The following is a 20158-nucleotide window of genomic DNA, read 5'->3' as shown; positions in this document are numbered from 1 at the left end:
TACACATCGGTCTAAATATAGCGAGTTGCAATTATTGATTCCCGTCCAAGGAGAGCCTGGGAAAGGATCAGTTTTCCACTTAGAGAATCAATCTTGTCTGTGAGTGTGTGTGAACGCTGACATTTTTGGCCTCATGCAGTTTAGGATTTGCTATAAAGTCATTTTGAAAGCTATGGAAACCCAATAATGGTAAGCAATTTAGCTCTTAAGCATAAAGCCACTGATAAAGCTGAGATAACTGTAAGCTCTGAAAAAAAAAAAAGAGGTTATGGATATAAGCAGTCTCTTTTGTCTTTGCTGTAAGATGATTATTTCAGATGATGAAAAAATGAACAATTATTTTTTTTGGTGTTCAGATCACTTGAGATTTTATTGCTTTTGTTTGTCCTTAGAAGTTTTTAGTCTCTTTTCTTATTCTTTTTTTTTTTTTAAAGGTGCTGTCCCTAGTCAAGTTATAAGGCAACATATTTTATTGATTCAGAACTCTAATACATAGTATGGCCACTGTTATCACTGCAGCTTCGCAGCTACCGTGGGTTGGACAACAGTCAAAGTGCACGACAATGCACAACAGAGCCAGTCTCCTGACCTTACGATATACAGGACACTTTGGTTCTCAGGATGAGAGATTATAAATGTAGCTTAGATGCTGCCTCACACACTTTGCATAATAAAACATTTATATGCTGTCATGAAGAGGGTGTAAAGTCTAAGTCACACTGCAGACTGGCTGTTCTCAGCTTCTCCGTTCGGGCAGGTGTGAGAGACAAGTTGTAGATATGCCACCAGTGAAAGCATATAAATGTGTCTGGTGCAAATGTTTTACAAGAGTATTTATAAATGATTCAACAAGGGAGAGCAAGAAAGAGAGTGAGAGCTAAAGTGCAATTTTAAAATAATATAAATAATTGAAACGTAGAAATAAGATACTAATTAGTTGTAACTGGTTTTGTTTTATAGGCACAGTTTAGTTTTTATGTCTACAGATCAATCTTTTTCTCTTCTTCCCCCTCCAGTAATTTTCTCTGATGTATAATGGAGTTTCAATGGTCTAAATCTAAGGAACACTGCTTAGTAAGAGGACAGAAGAGGCAATGATAAGGCAGTATAGTGCAACTCACTATGTGACATTAGAAAAGAAACAAGGATGGGGTTAGGTCTTTCGTGGTGATGTATGAAATCAGCCTTAAAAAAAAAAAGGAGAAAAAAAAGACAGCTTTCCAGTTATACGTTGACTCGTGCTTTCTGAAATTAGAGAGCACATTTTCCAATACAAAGGAAACAACTGAAGGTTTGTAATTTGTTTTGTTGTTACAAAAAAAAAAAAAAAAAGCAGATGCTGCTTTAAGGAAAACATTTAATTCTAGGAATTTCTGTACAACTGACCTCAGCAAGCTCTTCCATCTTAGATGGATGACTTCTGCTTGAGACCCCGAAAGATTAAGATGCACACACACCTAGAGTAGTTTATTGCAAAACTAATATTGTAACTTAAAAAAACCAAACAGATTCTGTACAAGAATACTGTTCAAATGGAATGTGTTAAAATAACATTTATTAATAAATACTTTATAAAATTCTATGTGAATACTAAATTAATAGATTCCTGTTTTAAAATTGCTTTGGTCCTCATGAATTTTCATAAATTCACTCTATACGCTTTTTTTTTAAAAAAGGTATTAGCTGCTAAAAAGCACATTTTGCCTAAACTAAAAGGCTAGTTTTCAACACTAAATATTGTTGCTTAAAAAAATATGAATCCTCAAAAGTTGGGCATTTAACAACAGTTATAGCTGGCTTGTTAGTTAACAGGACAGAGTCAGTTAACACACTAAATCCACACGCACTGAGGCACTGAACCATTGACTTTCCACTATTCAGAAGACGGGCAGCAGACATTTAGCTTCGTAGCAGGAATTAACTCCCAACAGCGTGAAATTCTCCATAACTCATCATCATCATCGTCGTCCTTATAAAACACACCATGATAGCACACAAACTACTTGTCTCCCACAGGCAGCGCTATGAATATGGCTTGCATAAACTGACTCGGGGAAGGGGGGGCCGGGGATGAAGGAACTGGATCACAGCATCGGTTCTTTCCAATCGAAGTATTGCAATTGTCCGTGGCTGAGATTTGCAACGTGCTTCCGATGTCGCACGACGAGAGGCGCCGTCCACAGAAATACCTCCTCCTGAGCGAGGCGCCGGCTGAGGCTCGCCGCCTTGTCAGTGCCCGGGACATTGGGCAAGGGAAGCGGTCCGAGACCTCTGCCGGCGGTGGGATGGGTCACAGAGCCCGGCGAGCCCGGTGAGATGCTGGATTTGCAGGGGCAGGAGGAAAGCGGAGAAGTTTCCAGCAGTAGCTCGTGGAAAAGCAGTATTTCTCCTCGACGGAAAGCGCCCGGGAAGTGCATTTAGAGTGACGTGCTTAGGAAGAGGCCACTGCCACCGACCGCGCAGCAGAGGGACATCCCGGGGGCAGAGGGGCAGGGGCTTCTCCCGCAGCCCTTGCTCAGGCAGCCTCCGGTGCCCGGCCGGACCGGCAGCTTGAGGAAAGGCTGCAGGATCACTCCCCTGGAAAACAAGAGCATTTTAATGTGGAAGCAAATCTGATGAATAATATAAGGTGCCTGGTACGGTTGGTCCTTTTACCAATGATATAGCCGATATAAATATGCTGCGTGTTGTCTTGGCCTGTGAACCTGCGACAGAGTTACAAGAAGCAATAGCAAATAGCTTTTCATCCTTTACTTATTTCCACATCACTAGCAAGGATTATACCTAAAGGCCAATAGTATAGAGAGGAGACATTTCATTGTAATTACACATTTAGGCCAACATGTGTGGTTGGCTTGCCTAGTTAGCATTAAAAAAAGAAATAATTGAGCTATATATAATACACATCAGTCAAACTGTCAAGTTGCTGAATTTAACAAAACTTAGGCAAGGTTTTTGTATTTTTTTTTGCTATTTTTTTTTCTTTTTAATGTAGAGGCTTTCAGTTTAACAGCTAAATATTTTAATTGAGGAGACTGAATAAAATGAAGCTAAACCGTAATTCTAGTGCAGTGTAGCTCAAGTGGGTATTCTAAAATTACCAACAACTTTGATTTTTATTTTCTAATGTATTTAAGTGCTACCCATATAGAGGGAAAGTTTTTTTAAATTAACCCTGCAATGGCATTTTCTTTTTCATGGTGAATGATGAAATTCAGACACAGGGGAAATGCTTATTTGGGTTTTTTTACATAGTGGATACGCAGCTGGAACATTTTGCTCGACTGCATATTTGAAAAAAGTTCCCTTGGGAGCTGTGGTGAAGCAAAACCATTTAGCTATTACAACTGGAGGTTAAAAAAAATTATAGATTCAGTATTTAAAACACTTTAAAAGTATATGTTTGTCTAAAATATAATAGAAAATCCTTTACATTTGTATTTTTCGTAGGTTTTTTTGGTTCTTAGACTATATAATCAAGTCAAGATTTACACTGTACAGTAAAAATCTTATTCTTTTGGATGTATTTGCATAAATGGAAAGCGAGCTGTTAATGAATACTGATAAAAAGTTATTTACCAAGATAAGAACTAATTCAGAAACGAATGATCATCAGAATTTTGCTTTCCCTTCCAGGTGGGTCCTGCTCCTTACAGTGAGTGCCTCACGCTTCAGCTGTTTCACTCTCCCTCCCACGCGGAGAAGAGCCACCCTTTTAAACTTCACAACTCCTCTAAAAACCCAAGACACAGCCTTTGAGGAGGAGAACTTCACTTCAGAACAAAGTATGTTCAGGGCTAGTGGATTTGCTGGGAATAACGTGAATTAGATTTTGCTGTTCAAGATGCAGCTCAAAATGTTTGAACATTTATCACCAGCTCGGAGTCCGTTCCCCGGGTAAGCAGCGGGAGTTTTTGCCGCTGACAGATTTGAGAGCAAAATCAGGTCCCAGTACACGGCAGGGCAGCGCAATTAACTGGCATCATCTCTGCCTGATTTTCCCATCAATCACTGGTTCCACTCGGGGATGCAAATCAGTTGTGCTGAGGGGCATGCCCAGAGTCCAAACAAAAACCTTAATTGTAGCATAAGGCTCTTTTCCAGACCCTCTTTGCAGGCTGAATTTTATCCGGAGTGCAGTGGGATTTGCCACTCTTGCAGCACTTTTTAGAAGCTGCTTGCCTTCTAAAAATTATTTAGCATCCTAATGAGACGGTTCCTTACTCGCGATAAACGAGTGTTAAGTGCCACTAAAGTCAGTGAAGCTACACTGCTGTCTGCCAGCTCGGGATCGGTCCATGGACGCTTAAAGGAACGCCTGCCGAGAGCAGGTCTTTCCCTGGGAATTAAAAACAGCGTTTTTCCAATTGGTCAGACCCCTTACGCTGATTTATTTCTCATTTATAGCCCATGAAACCTGAGGCTGTTAGCTTTCGTTGCTAGAATAACACAACCGGGTTAGGGAACAGAACTTTTCTGAATTATTACATACTACGTGTTTGGGTTTTTTTCTATGTTAATGACTGCCCGTGCAAAAGAATTGCTGTGATTCTCAGGTGTTGCTCGCTACGCCCGTACTGTGCCACAGAAGCTTACGGGGCTGCTAGCATCAACACAGCTGGCTTTCAATCCTGCTTCACCTGGGGCTGCGCTGCTTTCGCCTTGCGCTGTTTATTAAAAACACTAAATCAGGAGCATTTCTATTTTTTAAAAGGCAAACACTCGGCACAGCCCAGCTGTGGGTGAAGAGCTAGTGAAAGCAGCGGCCGCGCCGACAGTTTTTAGGTGGGCTTGAAGTTTTCGGTTGTTCATCACCGTTCTTAGAGAAAAAGAGAGGGAAGTGAGAAAGCCTTGGAAAGAAAAAAAAAAAAAAAAAAAACAACCAGGAAAAAAAACTGGGGGAAGAACAAAGTTTGGGAAGGGAAAAGGAAGGTGTAAGAAAAACTGGAGGAGAAAAAGGGCAGGGTAGGGGAGAGAGAAGGGGGAAGGCTAGACAAAAGACCACGCTATTTGGGCTTAATTTTGTCCTGATAGCCACATCCTATATAATGGCTTTGAAAGAGGCTCTGAATGCAAGACGGGGTCTGCTGATAGCACAACGCTAACGTGTTTTTTATTATGCTGTCAGCAGATGCCCTCTCTTTATATTTATAGCCTAATTAATCCTAGTTACCTATGTATGACTCTGTTTAATACTTTTCATGCCTCACGTTGGCTAACAAGCTGCAGTTTAACACAACTCTGTATTTCTGAGGCTTCAGGCTAGATTGGTGAGAAGGAAACATGACTATGTACAGAAACAGTTAGGTTTATAAACAAGTAACTGGTACCAAAAAAAACTGGAGAAAGCACCAAAGCATTTCTCAAGCTGATAGCATATTAATTGCATAACTCCCTTTTATGTAACTAAGTATAAAAGACATTTTAATAACTATAAAAATGAAAGCCAGAGTCTTTCAAGAACTGAGGAATCTTCCAGGCTTGAGTTACGGTTGCAAATGTCCTTAGCACAGAGGACGCTTTGATACGCTACCACACTTCCCTAGCAGTTTCTGATCAACCACTTTTAAAGGATGGGGTTGATGTCTGTTCTGTGGCTGGCGAGCTGGGTGAGAGTGGAGCTTCCCACGACGTCGCTGACAGAGGAGGAGGTCGTGATGGTGTTGTGCTGGATGACTTGCTGCTGGGAGCAAGCTGGGACCGGGCTCGCGGGAGGACTGCTCTCGGGACCTGGGAAGCGGGTGAGGGCACAGAGACAACACACACTCAATTATCCACCCAAGTAACAAGCCCAGCCTAGGTGACACTCCTGGAAAAGGGATGTACCACTACGGCAGCAATACTAATAACCTGAGGGATACAGAAGTCCCAGGATTTCAAAATACACAGTTATCCAACACTTTCCATCTTCTGATCTTTTGCAGTTTTTGTTTTTGTTTTTTTTTTTTAAACCAGCTTCTTTCATATCAACCTGACTTCAGGAGCTGGGACCTTGAAAAAAGTCCAAGACCTTAATGATTGTGAAACCAATATCAGGATAAAAAGTTTGATATCTTAAGGTCTATAGAATCAGTTGGGATGCTTAAATGCTTTATTCGCTCCAGCTGGAATCAAAAGTAGAGTGTGGTGCACTGCAGCACAGAAAATCTAATTCAAGCAACAGTTGATAGGCCTGTAATGCAATTATGTATTTTTTTTCTCTGAGTACTGTTAAAGAGCCAGATGCATAGTGATGCAGAGGAGACAGAAATGGGCTCTATTTTAAGAGAATGCCGCAATCTAGCAAATATTAACCCTGAGGCTCTTCTGAGCTGTTCTAGGGCCAAGCAAAGAATTTGTCCCTAAATTGCCACACTTGTAAAATGCATCAACTAGACAGAATCAATTCAACATCTCCATTAGAAGAGATTTTTTTTTTGAAAAACAACAAAAAAACAAAACAAAAAAAAAGAGTTAAAAAAGAGTCGACAAACCTTGAAAACCTGCGCCACGCCTGGTCTGCACCACTGTCAGAGCACAGTACCATTTTCGCTGGAGGGGACTGTAATGTTTTCCTTTTTAACTTTCCTTTTGAGAGTTATTTTTAGGTGCTGGCAGTGCTGCGCCCAGGAGGACTCTTGCAGGTTTGGAGCTGTGAGTTCAAGCGGGATCCTCCACAGGGGAGCGAGCGTCCATCCGTGTGCATCTCCTTGCGGAATGGAGGGGTGGGAAAGGCTAGCTCTGCTGCGTGGGACGCAAACCAGGGCTTTTTTGGTTTTGAGCAGGGCTGGATAAATAAGGGCAGGAGATTGGATGGCTCGGATGATGTTTGAGAAGACAGGTTCAAGTGAGAATATGACCAAGAAGGGGTTCTGGAGGGAAGAATTAGAAACTTGGCTTTCCTGTGAGGAGTGTGGAGACAGTGCAAACATATGAGCTACTTACTTAGATATCCTTGTGATTCTTTCTGCATAGCTGTTATCGGACAGTCTTTATGTGTTAACAATAACTGTTTCAGCTGTGCTACCTCATTTTTCAGCATGGAAACCTCGTTCTAGAAGAGAAAGAGAGGATCTGGTTTGCCACAAAGCTTAAATCAGGCTCTTCTGCAAAGTTTAAACCCAAGAACATAGAAACCGCTCCACAACTTCAGAAGAACTGAGCAAAAATACCACTCGGTGCTCATGTGGTGGGCTTATGTTAACGTTTGTCCGTGACATTATTTTATAACTCCTTCTGAAGGCAATTTGGCTTCCAGATTTGATGACATAAACTGACAAGCGAACTAACCCTTCACAGCACCAGAGATACTTTAGGCAGCATTTTATTCTGCTCAGGAAATACTCTGGCTCTCTGTATCAGGATGGGGGTCCAGACCCGTGGGGACAAATGGCAGCCTGCTGCTCTCTGGGTGGCGTGGTGGCAGGGCTGCTGTCACCTACAGCATGTCACCTACGGCTCCACTATGGCTGGTGCCTGGGTGCTGCTCACACCTCTGTGTTTCGGGGCAGTGCCATTACGCGCTCGGTCTTTCCACCCTTGGCAGCGCACAGGCACGCCTCCAGATGGAGCAGAAGTACTGTGCCCACCATAAGAAGGGCACCGCCATAAGAAGGGCTTTTATTATCATATTCCGGGTATTTTCATCCATCCGCTTCATTCTTTTCCTTACTGGTAGACTGATCTATTTATGCTCCTATCTCACTGGCTTTGAATGAGGGTTTAGCTACATGCTCTGAAGAAGTCTTTTACAGCTGGGTTAATGACACTTCCAAAAAAAATCCCCACAAAAAGCAGTGACAAGGAAAGAAAATAAATACAACTCCGTCTAGCAAAGGCTTCTAAATCCCAAGACAGCTTTTTCCTGGCTTATCCCGCTAAAATGCAATTATTTCTTTAATTGAAGCGCACACGTCTTGATTAATTGACTTTGATTATGCCTGCACTCCCGCTAGGAGCCGGCTGTGCGGGGGCAGCCCCGAAGGCGGCGAGGGCTCTCCGGCACCGCCAGCCCCTCACAGCACAAAGAGCCCCTCTGTGTCCTCGGGGGCGCAGACAGTGGCTCGCACCTGAAGCTGCATGTTTGTCTGGGTGAGCTCTTCTGCTTTCTTTTCCAGTGACATCACCCAGACCTTCCTCTTCTGTCTGCAGCGCGTGGCGGCGGCTCGGTTCCTTTCCAGAAATTTCCGCCTCCTCTCATCCGGGTCTTCGTCCACCACCCTTCTCCGGCGACCTCCGGTCGGCTGCGGCGGCTGTATCGTCTGCGTGGGCTGCATCTGCTGCGCTGCTGGCGAAACCTGGCGGGGGAAAAAAAAGGTTTGGCAGGGGGTGGTGAAGGGGGGGAAGTTATGGAGGTGGGATGCTGGAAGGGGAAGGGAAATCTCACACCCTCGTCCCACTCCCCGGCAAGGTCTGCAACAGGCACAAGTCGAAAGGCTGCGCCAGATGCCACTGAAATTAGCTGCTGGCAAACCCTTGCCGTAGTCAAAGGGGAGATTTTTTTTGAAACGATCCTCTGAATATTAGTAGGGAAAATATTTTTCCCCTTACGGTTATTAAAAACATTTCACTTAGGTACTTTCTCTGCCACCACCTATTTCAAACCTGAAATGTCAAGTTTCTCTCAGCAACTGTTTTAATCAAAGCAGTAGACTGTAGTGGCCTTATTTCTGTCTCTTTTCCCCCCAGTTGCCTCCAAAATTTTAGGCCATTTCTATCTCGCAGGCTCCCCCATCTCCATCTCACGCTTTACCACCTCTGGAGACAGGAGGTTCTTCGTGCCCGCATGGAGCCGGGAAGCTGCGGGCTGGGATCACACAAGGCCAGCAGACATTGGTGCCCCTCAGTTGGGGCCAAAAGAAAGGATTTAGGTACTTAAACTCACACCTGCGTTTTAGCATCCCTGCACTATGTGGAAAAGGGATTTTCCCCTTCTCAGGCATTTCCAATTTGACCCCTGTGGACGCTGTGCTCCTTTTTATTCAGCAGCCTGGCTTTGACAGCAGAGGTGCACCACATACAGACCTGCTGCTACGAAACTATGGAAAAATATGGATTTATGCTTTTTCAAGTGCAGGAGAGTGTTGGTCCGAATCCTGAGAGTAACTGGCCATTACAGAAAAGGCATGTGGCGGGGACAGCCCCATGTAGTCTGTGCTCCTGGGGAGATGAAACACATGCCCACATCCCTGCCAGGAACCAGCATCAGATTTAACGTTCAGCCGCCTGGGAATAATAGCCAGCCTTTGGGTTGCTCTCCTGCCTCCCCTGCTCTCCTGCTCTGGATTGTGCTCGGGGCTCGGGAGCCCGACTCACGGGTCCCATGGCTCGAGTGCGGTGGGAGCTGCTGCTCACCTTGCTGCTGCCGCGGCCGCTCCGGCACAGTCTGGAACAGTCTGGAAACCTGAATTGTTGACTCAAAATTAACCCTCTTGTTCTGGCAAAGGCCCAAACCTCCAAGGTGCTTCCTTTTGACTCCAGGGAGTGGACGTACTCAGCGCTTTGTCAGACTGAGCCCTGAATTTCAATTGCGGCAATTAACATGTGTTTGCCTAACACCTCTGTCTGTCTCAATTAAAATGATACTATCGTCTTGCGAGGTCGCTTTTCTGTCTCAAATCTCACCACAAACTGCAAAGAAGCGTTTGCTCCCTCCCCCAGCTGACTTGTGTCAATTAAAGTGGCAATTTTATGTGTAATTATTCTGTGCATCTGATAACGCTTTTTGCATAAAGCCGAATTTATTCCCAGCTTTATGTTGCGCAGTCAGGGAATCTCTCTCACAGTAGCAGAAAAAGGTTTTTTTAAAAAATAACCTTCTAAAAATAAATAAGCCACCCCTCACTTTCTGACTGATTTTTAAAGTTTCAGCTCGTATTAAGTTGTTATGTTAGCTGCTAAAATCTCCGACCTTCTGTCCACACCGGGGGTTGGGGCCCCCCCCAGCCACAGCGGCTGCAGCCACCCACGCCGCACAGGACCACTGACCAGCAGATTGTTGCCAAGGGATGCCAGCTGCTCCCCGTCCACCGGGGACAGGCACGCCACCTCTTTAGCAAGATGTCTGAGTGCAGAGGCCTCAGAGATCCCTTTTAACATCAACATCTCATCAAAGACGTTTCATTTACTCACATACAACACCTTTCCAGACTTCAGAGACGTGTTATTTACGGTTTGGGACAGCAAACGCTTTCCATATCCCATTTTTCTTCTTTTTCATCCAGCATTAAAAATTCTTGGTTTTTAACTCTCCCAGTGGGGTCTGCTACGCAGGCACAAAAATGTAACTATAGATTTCTTTTTTTTCCTCTTTCCCCTCATATGGTCATTTTCTCCTGAATAACTAGTGAGTCATTTGTTTTCAGAATGTACCGGTCAGTCTTTGGGCAGTCAGAGCGCATTTTCAGAACAACAAAATCTTCTCTCCATCTCTGGGAGATATTAATTATAAAGGTTGCCATTACATCACTAATAACGTCACGTGGGATAATTAACTGACTCTTACTAGTTAGCTCTTAACCCTGAAATCTATTAGGTTATATCTTAGTAATTGTCTAAGCATCATTATCTAACAGGATTTTGTTGCCCTGTCTAGGGACATAAGAAAGAAAATGAACATATATTAAAATTAGTATTTTTTAAAAGGATGCTAATTATGAATCCATAATGAAGAGAAACGTGGGACAGCTAACAGAATGCAACAACATCCAAACTACTGCTCTGCTTAAGCTACCACTCTGGCAAGTTTGATATGAAGAAACCTTCATGGCACCAACACAAGAATAATACTGACATCTTTTAGTAGTTAAGGCAACACAGCTACAACTTGATAAAATACCTCTCTTTCTCAGAAAGATACCTATCAGAAGGTGATTTCTTCTTTATCCTTGATCCAATACTTGTCTCTATTCTTTGCAACTTACTACAAAACTCATACCCATTCATTCATTCATTCTACGAAAGTGTAATTCATTGGGCTCCTGTGTATCAAAATGGTAGCTGAAAAGCATGAAATGAATTCTGACATTACAAAAGGGTGTGGTGTAGAATAACAACAGTCTCAGCATGGGACCACACGGCTCACAGCGGCGTGGACCATGCTGTCATTTGGCAGGTGGCTTGGAAGGAAAGAATCTGGCTCAGAAGAATAAGGAGGTTAATAAATAGTAAAACGCACCATAAAATTAATGTCTGCTGGAGCAATCTGACTCCCAAAGAGGCCATCACCATGGGGACTATGGATGAGCTTAGAAATGAATAACCATGTGGTTATTAGTCAGCAAACCCTTCTTTTCTCCCTGCTAATGCATCCGTTCAGAAATCACTACTGCCTTCACACCATGGGAGCAGACGAGCAGCAAGAGCTTTGCGGCCCCAGGAAGCTGCTGACCCTAGGAGTCGTGCTCAGCCTCATCAGCCATCGCCCTCCAGTGCCATCCTCTTGGTGACACGTACACCTATGGGTAAGGTGAAGACCTCCTTGATCCCTGATGGGGATCAAGGTCTGCTGCCTCCAGTGACGTGCTGTACTCACAAAGCTCATCTGACTGCAGGCCCACCCCGATTCTGGAGTGAATCTGACATAGCTTTGTGGGTGCCAGTCAGCCCACCTACCCTGGTGCCCATATTTCTTCTTGCCCACCTGCAAATCTTTTGGGGTGCCTAACAGGGAACACTTTGTATTCCCTAACAGGGAAAACAAAGCACATGGCATCAAGACTCCTAACTGGAATGACTCAAAACCACCTTCAGCAGCACATAAGTTAAGAGGAAGAGGTGGCTGTAGCACACTGGCTGTAGCACACCGGCTCATTCTATCTTATCCTTAAACCTGGATCTTTGTTTTCTCAAGTAGCTGTTTTCTCCTCACCTCTTAAAAGTGGTAATATGGATGTTTTGCAGCAGTGCCATACCATGGCATCTGACTCCTCCACCTGCATTAATATGTTTATCCTCCCAACCCCTTGGTGAGGTGTCAGTAGTATTACCCTTGTTTTAACCTCCGAGAGGTTAAGTGACTTCCTCCATTTCATCCATGGAGTCCTCAGTCTGCTAAGCACAACTTCACCCTTACTCTCTCACAGATCTCCAAGACAGCCATCAGGTTACTTCTGGTTTCTGTGTTATGAGATAATGTCTTCTTATTGGAGTTTTTAAACAACTCCAAGGAAAATAACTCATTAACAGATGGGAAAATAATTGAATTCACAAAACAGAAACTGAACTAAACTTGGGAAAGCTCTGGACATCTTCTCACAGGGGAGCCTGCTGCTCTCTTATTTAGACTGTTTCTCTAAAGCTGACAATTCATTTTTCATTAGCAAATGCTTTAGGGAAATCCCATGTGCTTGCAGCCTCTGCAATAATAAAGCTAGATGTTAGTAAATAGTTAATGTTGTGGGACACTGGGATGTCAGCCAAATCCTCTCATTTTCTTTAATGTTTTCTAAGAGCTTGTCTGAAAGGTATTTGCAAGCAACACAATACTTCACAGATTGAACTTCTTACGGCTGGCACTCTTCTTTGTCCTTTGCCCTACGCACCGCCTGCTTGTCCTCCTTAAATTTGCTCCCCTGGCCTGACATGTTACAGTCACTGCCCCCAGACCTTTATTTTTCTGGTGCGATCCTGATGCAGAAGCCTATCATCTTAAGACATTGACAGAATTCCTCTTAAAAATGACTCTGCTAAAGTCAGCTCACTAGTTCATTAGTTCAAGAAACATTCCATTCAGATATTGAATTAACCAAATTGCTGAAGCCAATATACCTGGTCCAAAAATTGAGACCTCCATCTCATTCAATGGAGACCTTCACTGAGTTCTCATCACCTGAATCCAATTCAAAATTGCCATCCTGGTTTAAAACTCTCTCCTTGCGCTGGATTCCCCATCTTTTTCTCCTGTCACAAGATCTACCAACTATTACCTGCACTCTCAGCTAATCTTGGCCTTCTCTCATTCTCCACAGCTCGGAGGTGCTACCCCCTTCACAGCGTCTGAATCCTTTTCTCTTTTCCTCTAAGCCAGTGTACCTTACCTTAAAACTACCTTGTCTTGACAGGAAATAAATAGCTCATTAAGTTGGGTGAGGTTCTTCATTTACACACACACACTTCTTCCTTTGAGCATACACACGAAGTGCCATTTTACTTCACTACAGATTGTGCTATGTATTTCTGTCAGTAGAACACATACAGCTCTTTAAATCTGGGCCTGAGAAGTTTAGGTTCAAGCACATTAAGCAACATATATAATATGCTAATCTCCATAATAAACCTCATCCATAAAAGGATATGTGGCAATTTGCAGAGCTCAGAGCACTGAAAAAACCTTGGAGCTCCTTATAAAGTAAGATATTACAAATGTCTAGCAAATTAAGCAGCAGAACAAGTTGCTGCTTCACCCCGTTTTCTGAATAAAGTTTGTGCTTCCCCACCACCATAGTAGACGTTTATGAGTAGCCCGAGGGGCCTGTACCTAACAAGACACGCGTGCAAGAAGAAACAATACAGGGATCAGGCCTTAACTGCACATAACAGCAAAACTCAGCGGTGTGGCATGGCATGAAGGTCTACCTGTGCTTGTCCGCCTGAGTGCAGCGGGGGGTGCGGCGAGGTCTGGTGATGTGCCGGGTGCGCGTGAAGGTGCGAGTGGGAGTGGTGGTGGGGATGATTCTGCTGGTGATGAGGCTGAGGATGAGGATGGTGCGCCGGATGCTGGTGCTGATGCGGGTATGAGTGATGAGGTGGCAGTGTCTGGTGCTGATGAGGATGTGAGTGCATATGATGGTGTGGCGTCTGGTCCTGCCGCGAGCTCATCATTTCCATCATGTGGCCCATGGTGTTCATATTCCCGTTGGACATGGCGGCAGGGTGATGAGTCAGCGCTGCCTTCAGTCTCTGGAACAGAACAAGGCAGAAAATTCAACATTTATACATGATGATCTGAGCAATCAGAGTAAGATTTCTGCTGTTGTAGAAATGGTGCCTTGTCCTGTGTTTTGAGACTTATTAGGGTTTTTTCTCTCTGTTCCCTTGATAAAAGGCATCTTATTTCAGTTTGAGAAAGAACATATCCTTGGGCTCTAATCTTGTTTTCCACTGTAAATACATAAAGATATAAACATCTGAACTGAAATTTAACAGTTACACATTTCCTACTGTGCTGCTGAGGGAAAATAACTGGCTCTCATCCTTTTCTCTTTGGCCAGCTCAGTAGCATTAGCTTCATCAAGCTCATGTTCTTGCAACTTTTAAAAGTCTCATTAAAAGAAAGTTCCCCTTTTGTTTTTACTACAGATATTATTTAAAAGACTCATTGATAAATATATTGGACTGGTGTGTTTTTCAAAGTCAGGCTCAAATATGTTCTACTCTTGTACTAGCACCCAACTTGGTCCTTCATCAGAAAGACAGTAAAATAATGAGGGTGGTCTCAACATGGTCCTATCTCTTCACTGGAAAGTTCAAACGTCTGCTGTGTTGTTACCACATGCTAATCCCTCTGTTTTGTGCTTCTCATGTTTTGTACTGTCACTGGATTGGGCCCTGGAGTCCTGACCAGGGCAAAACTCTTCTTAATATCAATGGGATTCCTTCACTTTTACCTGAACACTACCAAAGGGCAATGGGAAGGGCTGCCACATTTTGAACTGCAGGATAGGGCCCTTGTGTGCTACAGCTATAGCTGAAATACAGAGGAAAAAAGTTCCCTTCCAGCGCAATTACCGAGTCATCCCAAAGCTGTGAGCTGTACTGGCACACAGACACCTCGCTGGTGTCATCCTACCCTTGGACTACTGAAATCACCGGTGTCCTAGAAGAGTATGCCAAAGGTAGAGCCTGACAGATGTCAGCTAGAAAAAGGGCTCCTTCCAAACCCATGGAAACCTCCTTCATATCCATGGTTCTCCAGCTTGCTCAATGTAGAACGTTCTTTACAAGCAGCCACCCAAGACCTCTTTACCTCTTTACATTTTTGGGGAAGTCTATGTAAGCTTGGTTTAGTCTCACTAGTGCAAGTAATTAGTCAGCAGAAAATAGTACGATAAAAATGGAAGGAAGGTCTACAGTATCACTTGATGCCAGACTAGCATGATCTGAATAACCCACCAACTAGCGGATAATTCATTATCCAGCCAGAGGATATAATGAATAGCAGATAGCTCAGTAAGAGATGCCACCTATAGGACAGCCAGCAAGAAACAGCAGTGGTAAAAGGTACAGAGGCGTGCCTTTCCCCATAGCAATATCTGTGGGTCACAGATGATGGTCAGAAGATCCTACAAGCCAATGTGGCCAAAATCTGCCAGTGGAGGAGCAATGACGAGATTGAACTGCATTTTGGTTTTGTGTTTAAAGCAAAGAGGGTGACTGCCAGGACACTCAGAACCTATAGACGGGAATTTCAATCTAGTTTACATTGAAATAACATCTGTCCATGCAACTCCACTGCAAGGCCACAGGTAAAGGCTCCTATGTTCAAAGCTGCCACCCTATCATGTTTGTGCACCTGGGAGTGAAGAAGAAACAATTTCCTAAGGAGAAGAAAAAAAGAAAAATACTAGAGGAAAAAAAAAAGGTTGTGGAAGGCAAAAAGAAGTAAAAGGATCAATACAAAGTATCATCTCAAATTTTTGTATCCCACATGTTTTTTCAGACTTCATGAAGGTCATTCCACTGAGACACTCTAATAGATCCATTAATCCAAATTTGGTGGCTTATTTCACTAACAATCAATTGGCTGAACAAGACTTTGAAAAAAAAAAAAAAAAGATAGGTTAGCAAAACACATCAGTGCTTCAGTTTGCATGAAGGGAAACTAGACATGACTTTTAAGAAGTTTCCTTAAGAAAGCCTATCAAACCATGCCTGCACTATGGCATGTGTCACAACCTGATGGTCTTCTCAAAAAGAGATCAAGGCAACTATGACAGTGAGGTTAAGTATTTCCTTCCCTACCTCTAAAGTCAGAATGGAGTTCAATCTAACATCAATAGCAGTAATCCATCCTGGGTATAAAATGGAGGATTTGAGCAACTGTCGCCCTTAACATTTCCAAATTAAAGTACTACCGTGGTTACTGCAAGCAGCTCTTCACAATGCTCGGAATAACTGGTGTTACCCAGGACTGTATCGGGGAAAATATGGAAAACAACACATGAATAAGTAAAGTCATTCTGCACGTCATTCTTCAAAACTCATGAACACCTTTTTCATGGGGCTGAGCCACCATGCAGATGTAAGCCGAAGCACCAACAAAAGCTGTCTTAACTTTGTTTTCTGAATCAAAATGCAAAAACCCCAAGCTCTCATTAGCCAGCAGTTTTATGTGATGAATACGTAACAAAATCTACCAATGCTGTATTTGCCAAAGGCCTCTGAAACTGAACTACAGCATGTCTTATTCTAAACTGCAGACTTTCAAAGCTCAAAAAAAAAAAAGAGGGAAAAACTTAATCTGCGAATAAACATTTTTTTTCAGCTGTAAAAACTGTGGCTTATTAGTGTGGCATGACTTCAAGGAGAATAAATTATTTTGTTTTCTTTCCGTAGCCCCTTCTACCACATCCATTTATTTGAGATAGCAAATCAAGAGAGACAGTGAGAGGTCTGACATGCAGCTGGTTTCAGTCAATAGGGGTCATTTCCATTTGGTCTGTGTATTTTACAAGCTCCTTGTTCCCTGTTCCCAATGGGAGGGTGGGCCAGCTGCTATGGATCCCAGTCCTGGTAAGAAACCAGCTCTCTACCTCATCCTGTCCCAGTGCAGCAACAGCCATCACCCGGCCCTTGCCTCCCTTTAACTTTGTGCGTAGAGCCCTCCCTGCACATGCGCCCGGTGCAACATTTATCTCTCATTAACCAGTCGCTGCTGCCCATCGCAAACATTTGGGGAAGGATAAACATTTTTTTTTTTTCGTTTGGTCTTTAGCGAGATCAATTGTGTTGGCTGTTTTACTCAGAGCACAGGGAGGGAAAATCACCAGAACTTGGTGAACTCTTTGCATTGAGTATGTGTAGCGCTGGAAGAGCAGGCTGCGTTTTTGTTATTGTTCTTTTTATGTGTGCTAATTGCAAACAGCTGTTTTAATTTAGCGTCACATAAAACGTGATGGCATCAAAATTGAGATTACTGGACTAACTACATTAGCAAATCCCCCCTAGAATGAAACCATCACCCTCAACCTGACCCTATGGCCATTCAGTTTTTCAGGAACCGTGTGACTGACTTCACCGGAGCCAGCCGGTATCTGACAGTTGACAAACTGGGGCTGAAATGGAGGACTCGCTATGCAGATCTGCTCTCACCCAAACCCAAAATTTCTACTAACCTCAGTGACAGTGTCTTTTAGGGCACAGTCCCTCTTCTCTCCCTTTTATAGTGCAATTTTCAAAAAAATCCCCACCAACCTCAAGCCAAGAGGAAATCCAGGTGCTCATCCTACCTGGCTTTTGGCCCTTACTGATTATTTGTCTTATTTCATCCAAGTAACATAGTGACCAACATCAGTTACAGCTGATTTCCACTCAATCATGACATTTCCATTAATGGCTGTCAGTGACACAGACAACGTAAGAAGCCTTTCACAGAAAACAGCCTGCTCTGACTCTGATCAAGTGAATAAAGAAAATTCCCTTTTGATCCTCCAGGAAGCCAGAAGCACATAAACTCTCATCCTCAATGATTAGGAGGAAATAGAAACAGTGGATATTAGTGCTCCACAGGTATGAGTGTTGTGTTCCCGGTACTATTGGTCATGGTAATGCCCCTAACCGACACATTCACTCTGAAGCCACCCCACTGAATGTCATATGAAGTTAACACTTCAAAGAAGTTATCATTGTACCTGGAATATTAGATTTTTTGGAAACAGACAGTTTTCACAGTGCTTCCTCCATCTCAAGCCTGACATCATGGTGCAGTGAATTGCTTGATGTTTCCTTTTATCAACATAGATTATAATTTTTTCGCTGAACATCTTTGAGCAAACCGTAAGTCTGCCGAATAATGGGCTACAAGCATTTGTGATCATGAATGAAAAGTAATAGCAGCTTGCCTAACGCTTCTGCAGTTCAGGATCTTGCTGCTTTCTAATTTTTCTCTATTATGATATGTATTTCAAGGTTGCCTTGGGTTTTGCCCCACCTTTCTTTCTCCAAAACTGCTAGTGAAAAACAGACAGCATTTTTTTCAGTTTGTTAGAAGAAAAAAAGCATAAGATAAATAAAACTGTAAATTTGGAGGTTGCTTTTCCTGCAACTAAAAACTCAAATAATTTGGGGGTTTTCATATGTATATAAAGATGTATAATATTTAGAGCATGTTATATTTATAGTACAACAGGCTATAGACATTATATTGTGTGCCATAATCTGTACATGACAATAAACTACAATTTTCTCCCATTTATTCCCGAGTGGAGAAATGACAAAAAATCTCCTCTGTTTTTACAGATGTTATTACCTGAGTGGTCTGTGCTTACATGAAACAATAAGGTCTTATATCATCCAGCTGAATTTTAGGTTGGGACAGACATGGAGTGCTGGTTTTGAATAGGATTGCATTGTTCTGAATAAGTATGCATTGCTGCACTCAGAAAAAACTCTCTTCCCCTTCTAGTCTGCGTGCCCAAATCCCACTAAATTAGACAAGAGACAAAACCAGCTGTAGGTATCAGCTTAATGTCTGCTATATTCTTATCAGGAGATTATATCAGACCCCTGTAGGCATATGAAACACAATCTCAAAGATATTTTCTTGCGCTAGTGACTGTGATTCTAGTCCCTTCTATACAGGGGTGTAATAAGTTCCCCACAGAGGACAGAAGAGACTAGAAAGGGGTGGGAAATCAGAAAAAAAATACAGACATCAGGCATCCCCACTCATCTGCAATTAGGTAGCAACCTCAGGGTAAAAATCTTGATTAGCCAAACTTCATGGCAAGCATACCATTGACTTCAGTGACACTAATATTGTTTTCTCATCTGCAATGGTCTTTTTCACTCGTGCTCCTCTAAGCATCGTACCCAAGATGAATTCCTGGAGTATTTCAGACCATCACACTGAGTTTTATCCTTTCCTCAAACTGTGACTGAGATGAAAGAGTTTAAGCATGAATTTCTTTTATAGTTGGCTGCTTACAAGCATTTCTCAGTGTCCATAACAGAAACCACTCTTTGCAAATGTTCCATTCACATTCATAAAAGCAAACTGAGGGCAATTCATCTCCACCCAATAAGTGAATGGCAGATATGTATGAGCACATTTTGGAGACCGGCAATTAGAAAGTCTCTGATACCACATGAAATGCTTGCTCCTACATTTCTTATGCAATAAAATACAGTCCTGCATATTGACTGATGGAGGAGCGAGAGGTGCACAAAGGACATGAAATCCAGAACCGAAGTGACACATTACACTAATGTAAAGAGAAAAGGGGGATGCATTTAATTCACAACTCGCCAGTAAACAGCGCCAAACTGCTAATCTTCTAATTATTCTCAGGCTGTTTGGCAAATCTGAATTATACTTTTCCCTTCCTTTGTGCTTTCTTCCCTACTTAGTCGGATTTTGTAACAACACAAACAATGGATCATCATCCAGCCTTCAGTGCAGCTTAGCCTCTAATAAAACCAACAAATTTGCTCCCTTGTCCTTCCAAACGCAAACTGAATTAAACTTCAGCAAAAAGCAGTGAGAATCAACTGCAAACAATCAAAGAGGCCATAAAACTAATAGACACCATGCTGCTCAAGGACGGGTCAGCTGCAAGAGCAGCTTCAGTGTCCCTGAACTCAGGGCACAGAGGAGCTCCGAGCCGCCACGCTTGCTGGTGACATCAGTCCAAGTGACACCTCTCCGGACGACTGCCAGTTTTTAAGTAATACAATGCAGGTCGCAGCCAGGGTGGCCCAAGGGTACTCTGCCAGAACTGCCATCTTCTGGTGACAGCATTTCATTGAGAACAGCCACGGCTCCAGGGACAGCAGAAAACACGAGTGAGTTTACGTCTCACCTCCACCCTGCAATTTCTTTCTGTTCATCTCAAAGCACCTTGAAAGGAGATAAGCATCATTATCCTTGTGCAATGCACCACCTTTTTAAGGATTAGAAAACCAAACCCACTAAACTCTCCATTCCTATTCTACACGCCTTTTTAATGAACAAGTAAATTAT

General features: G+C 43.0%; 1 protein-coding gene across 1 annotated transcript in view; it reads right to left on the bottom strand.

Annotated features, from left to right (window-relative positions):
- Positions 1-4603: 4603 nt before the first annotated feature.
- Positions 4604-20158, bottom strand: part of CREB5 (cAMP responsive element binding protein 5) — a 213930-nt gene continuing 198375 nt past the window's right edge. The window contains exons 7-10 of the mRNA XM_009887187.1: positions 13555-13878; positions 8049-8276; positions 6925-7033; positions 4604-5730 (exon numbers count right to left, since the gene is read on the bottom strand). Coding sequence (XP_009885489.1) covers positions 5567-5730; positions 6925-7033; positions 8049-8276; positions 13555-13878 — 825 coding nt within the window. The 3' untranslated portion in view covers positions 4604-5566. The remainder of the gene's footprint in view (positions 5731-6924; positions 7034-8048; positions 8277-13554; positions 13879-20158) is intronic.

The sequence above is a fragment of the Charadrius vociferus genome, unplaced genomic scaffold (genome assembly GCF_000708025.1).
Source record: "Charadrius vociferus isolate BGI_N301 unplaced genomic scaffold, ASM70802v2 scaffold366, whole genome shotgun sequence".
Taxonomy (NCBI): domain Eukaryota; kingdom Metazoa; phylum Chordata; class Aves; order Charadriiformes; family Charadriidae; genus Charadrius; species Charadrius vociferus.
The sequence above is the reverse complement of the archived record's forward strand: the minus strand, read 5'-3'. Positions and strand labels throughout refer to the sequence as shown.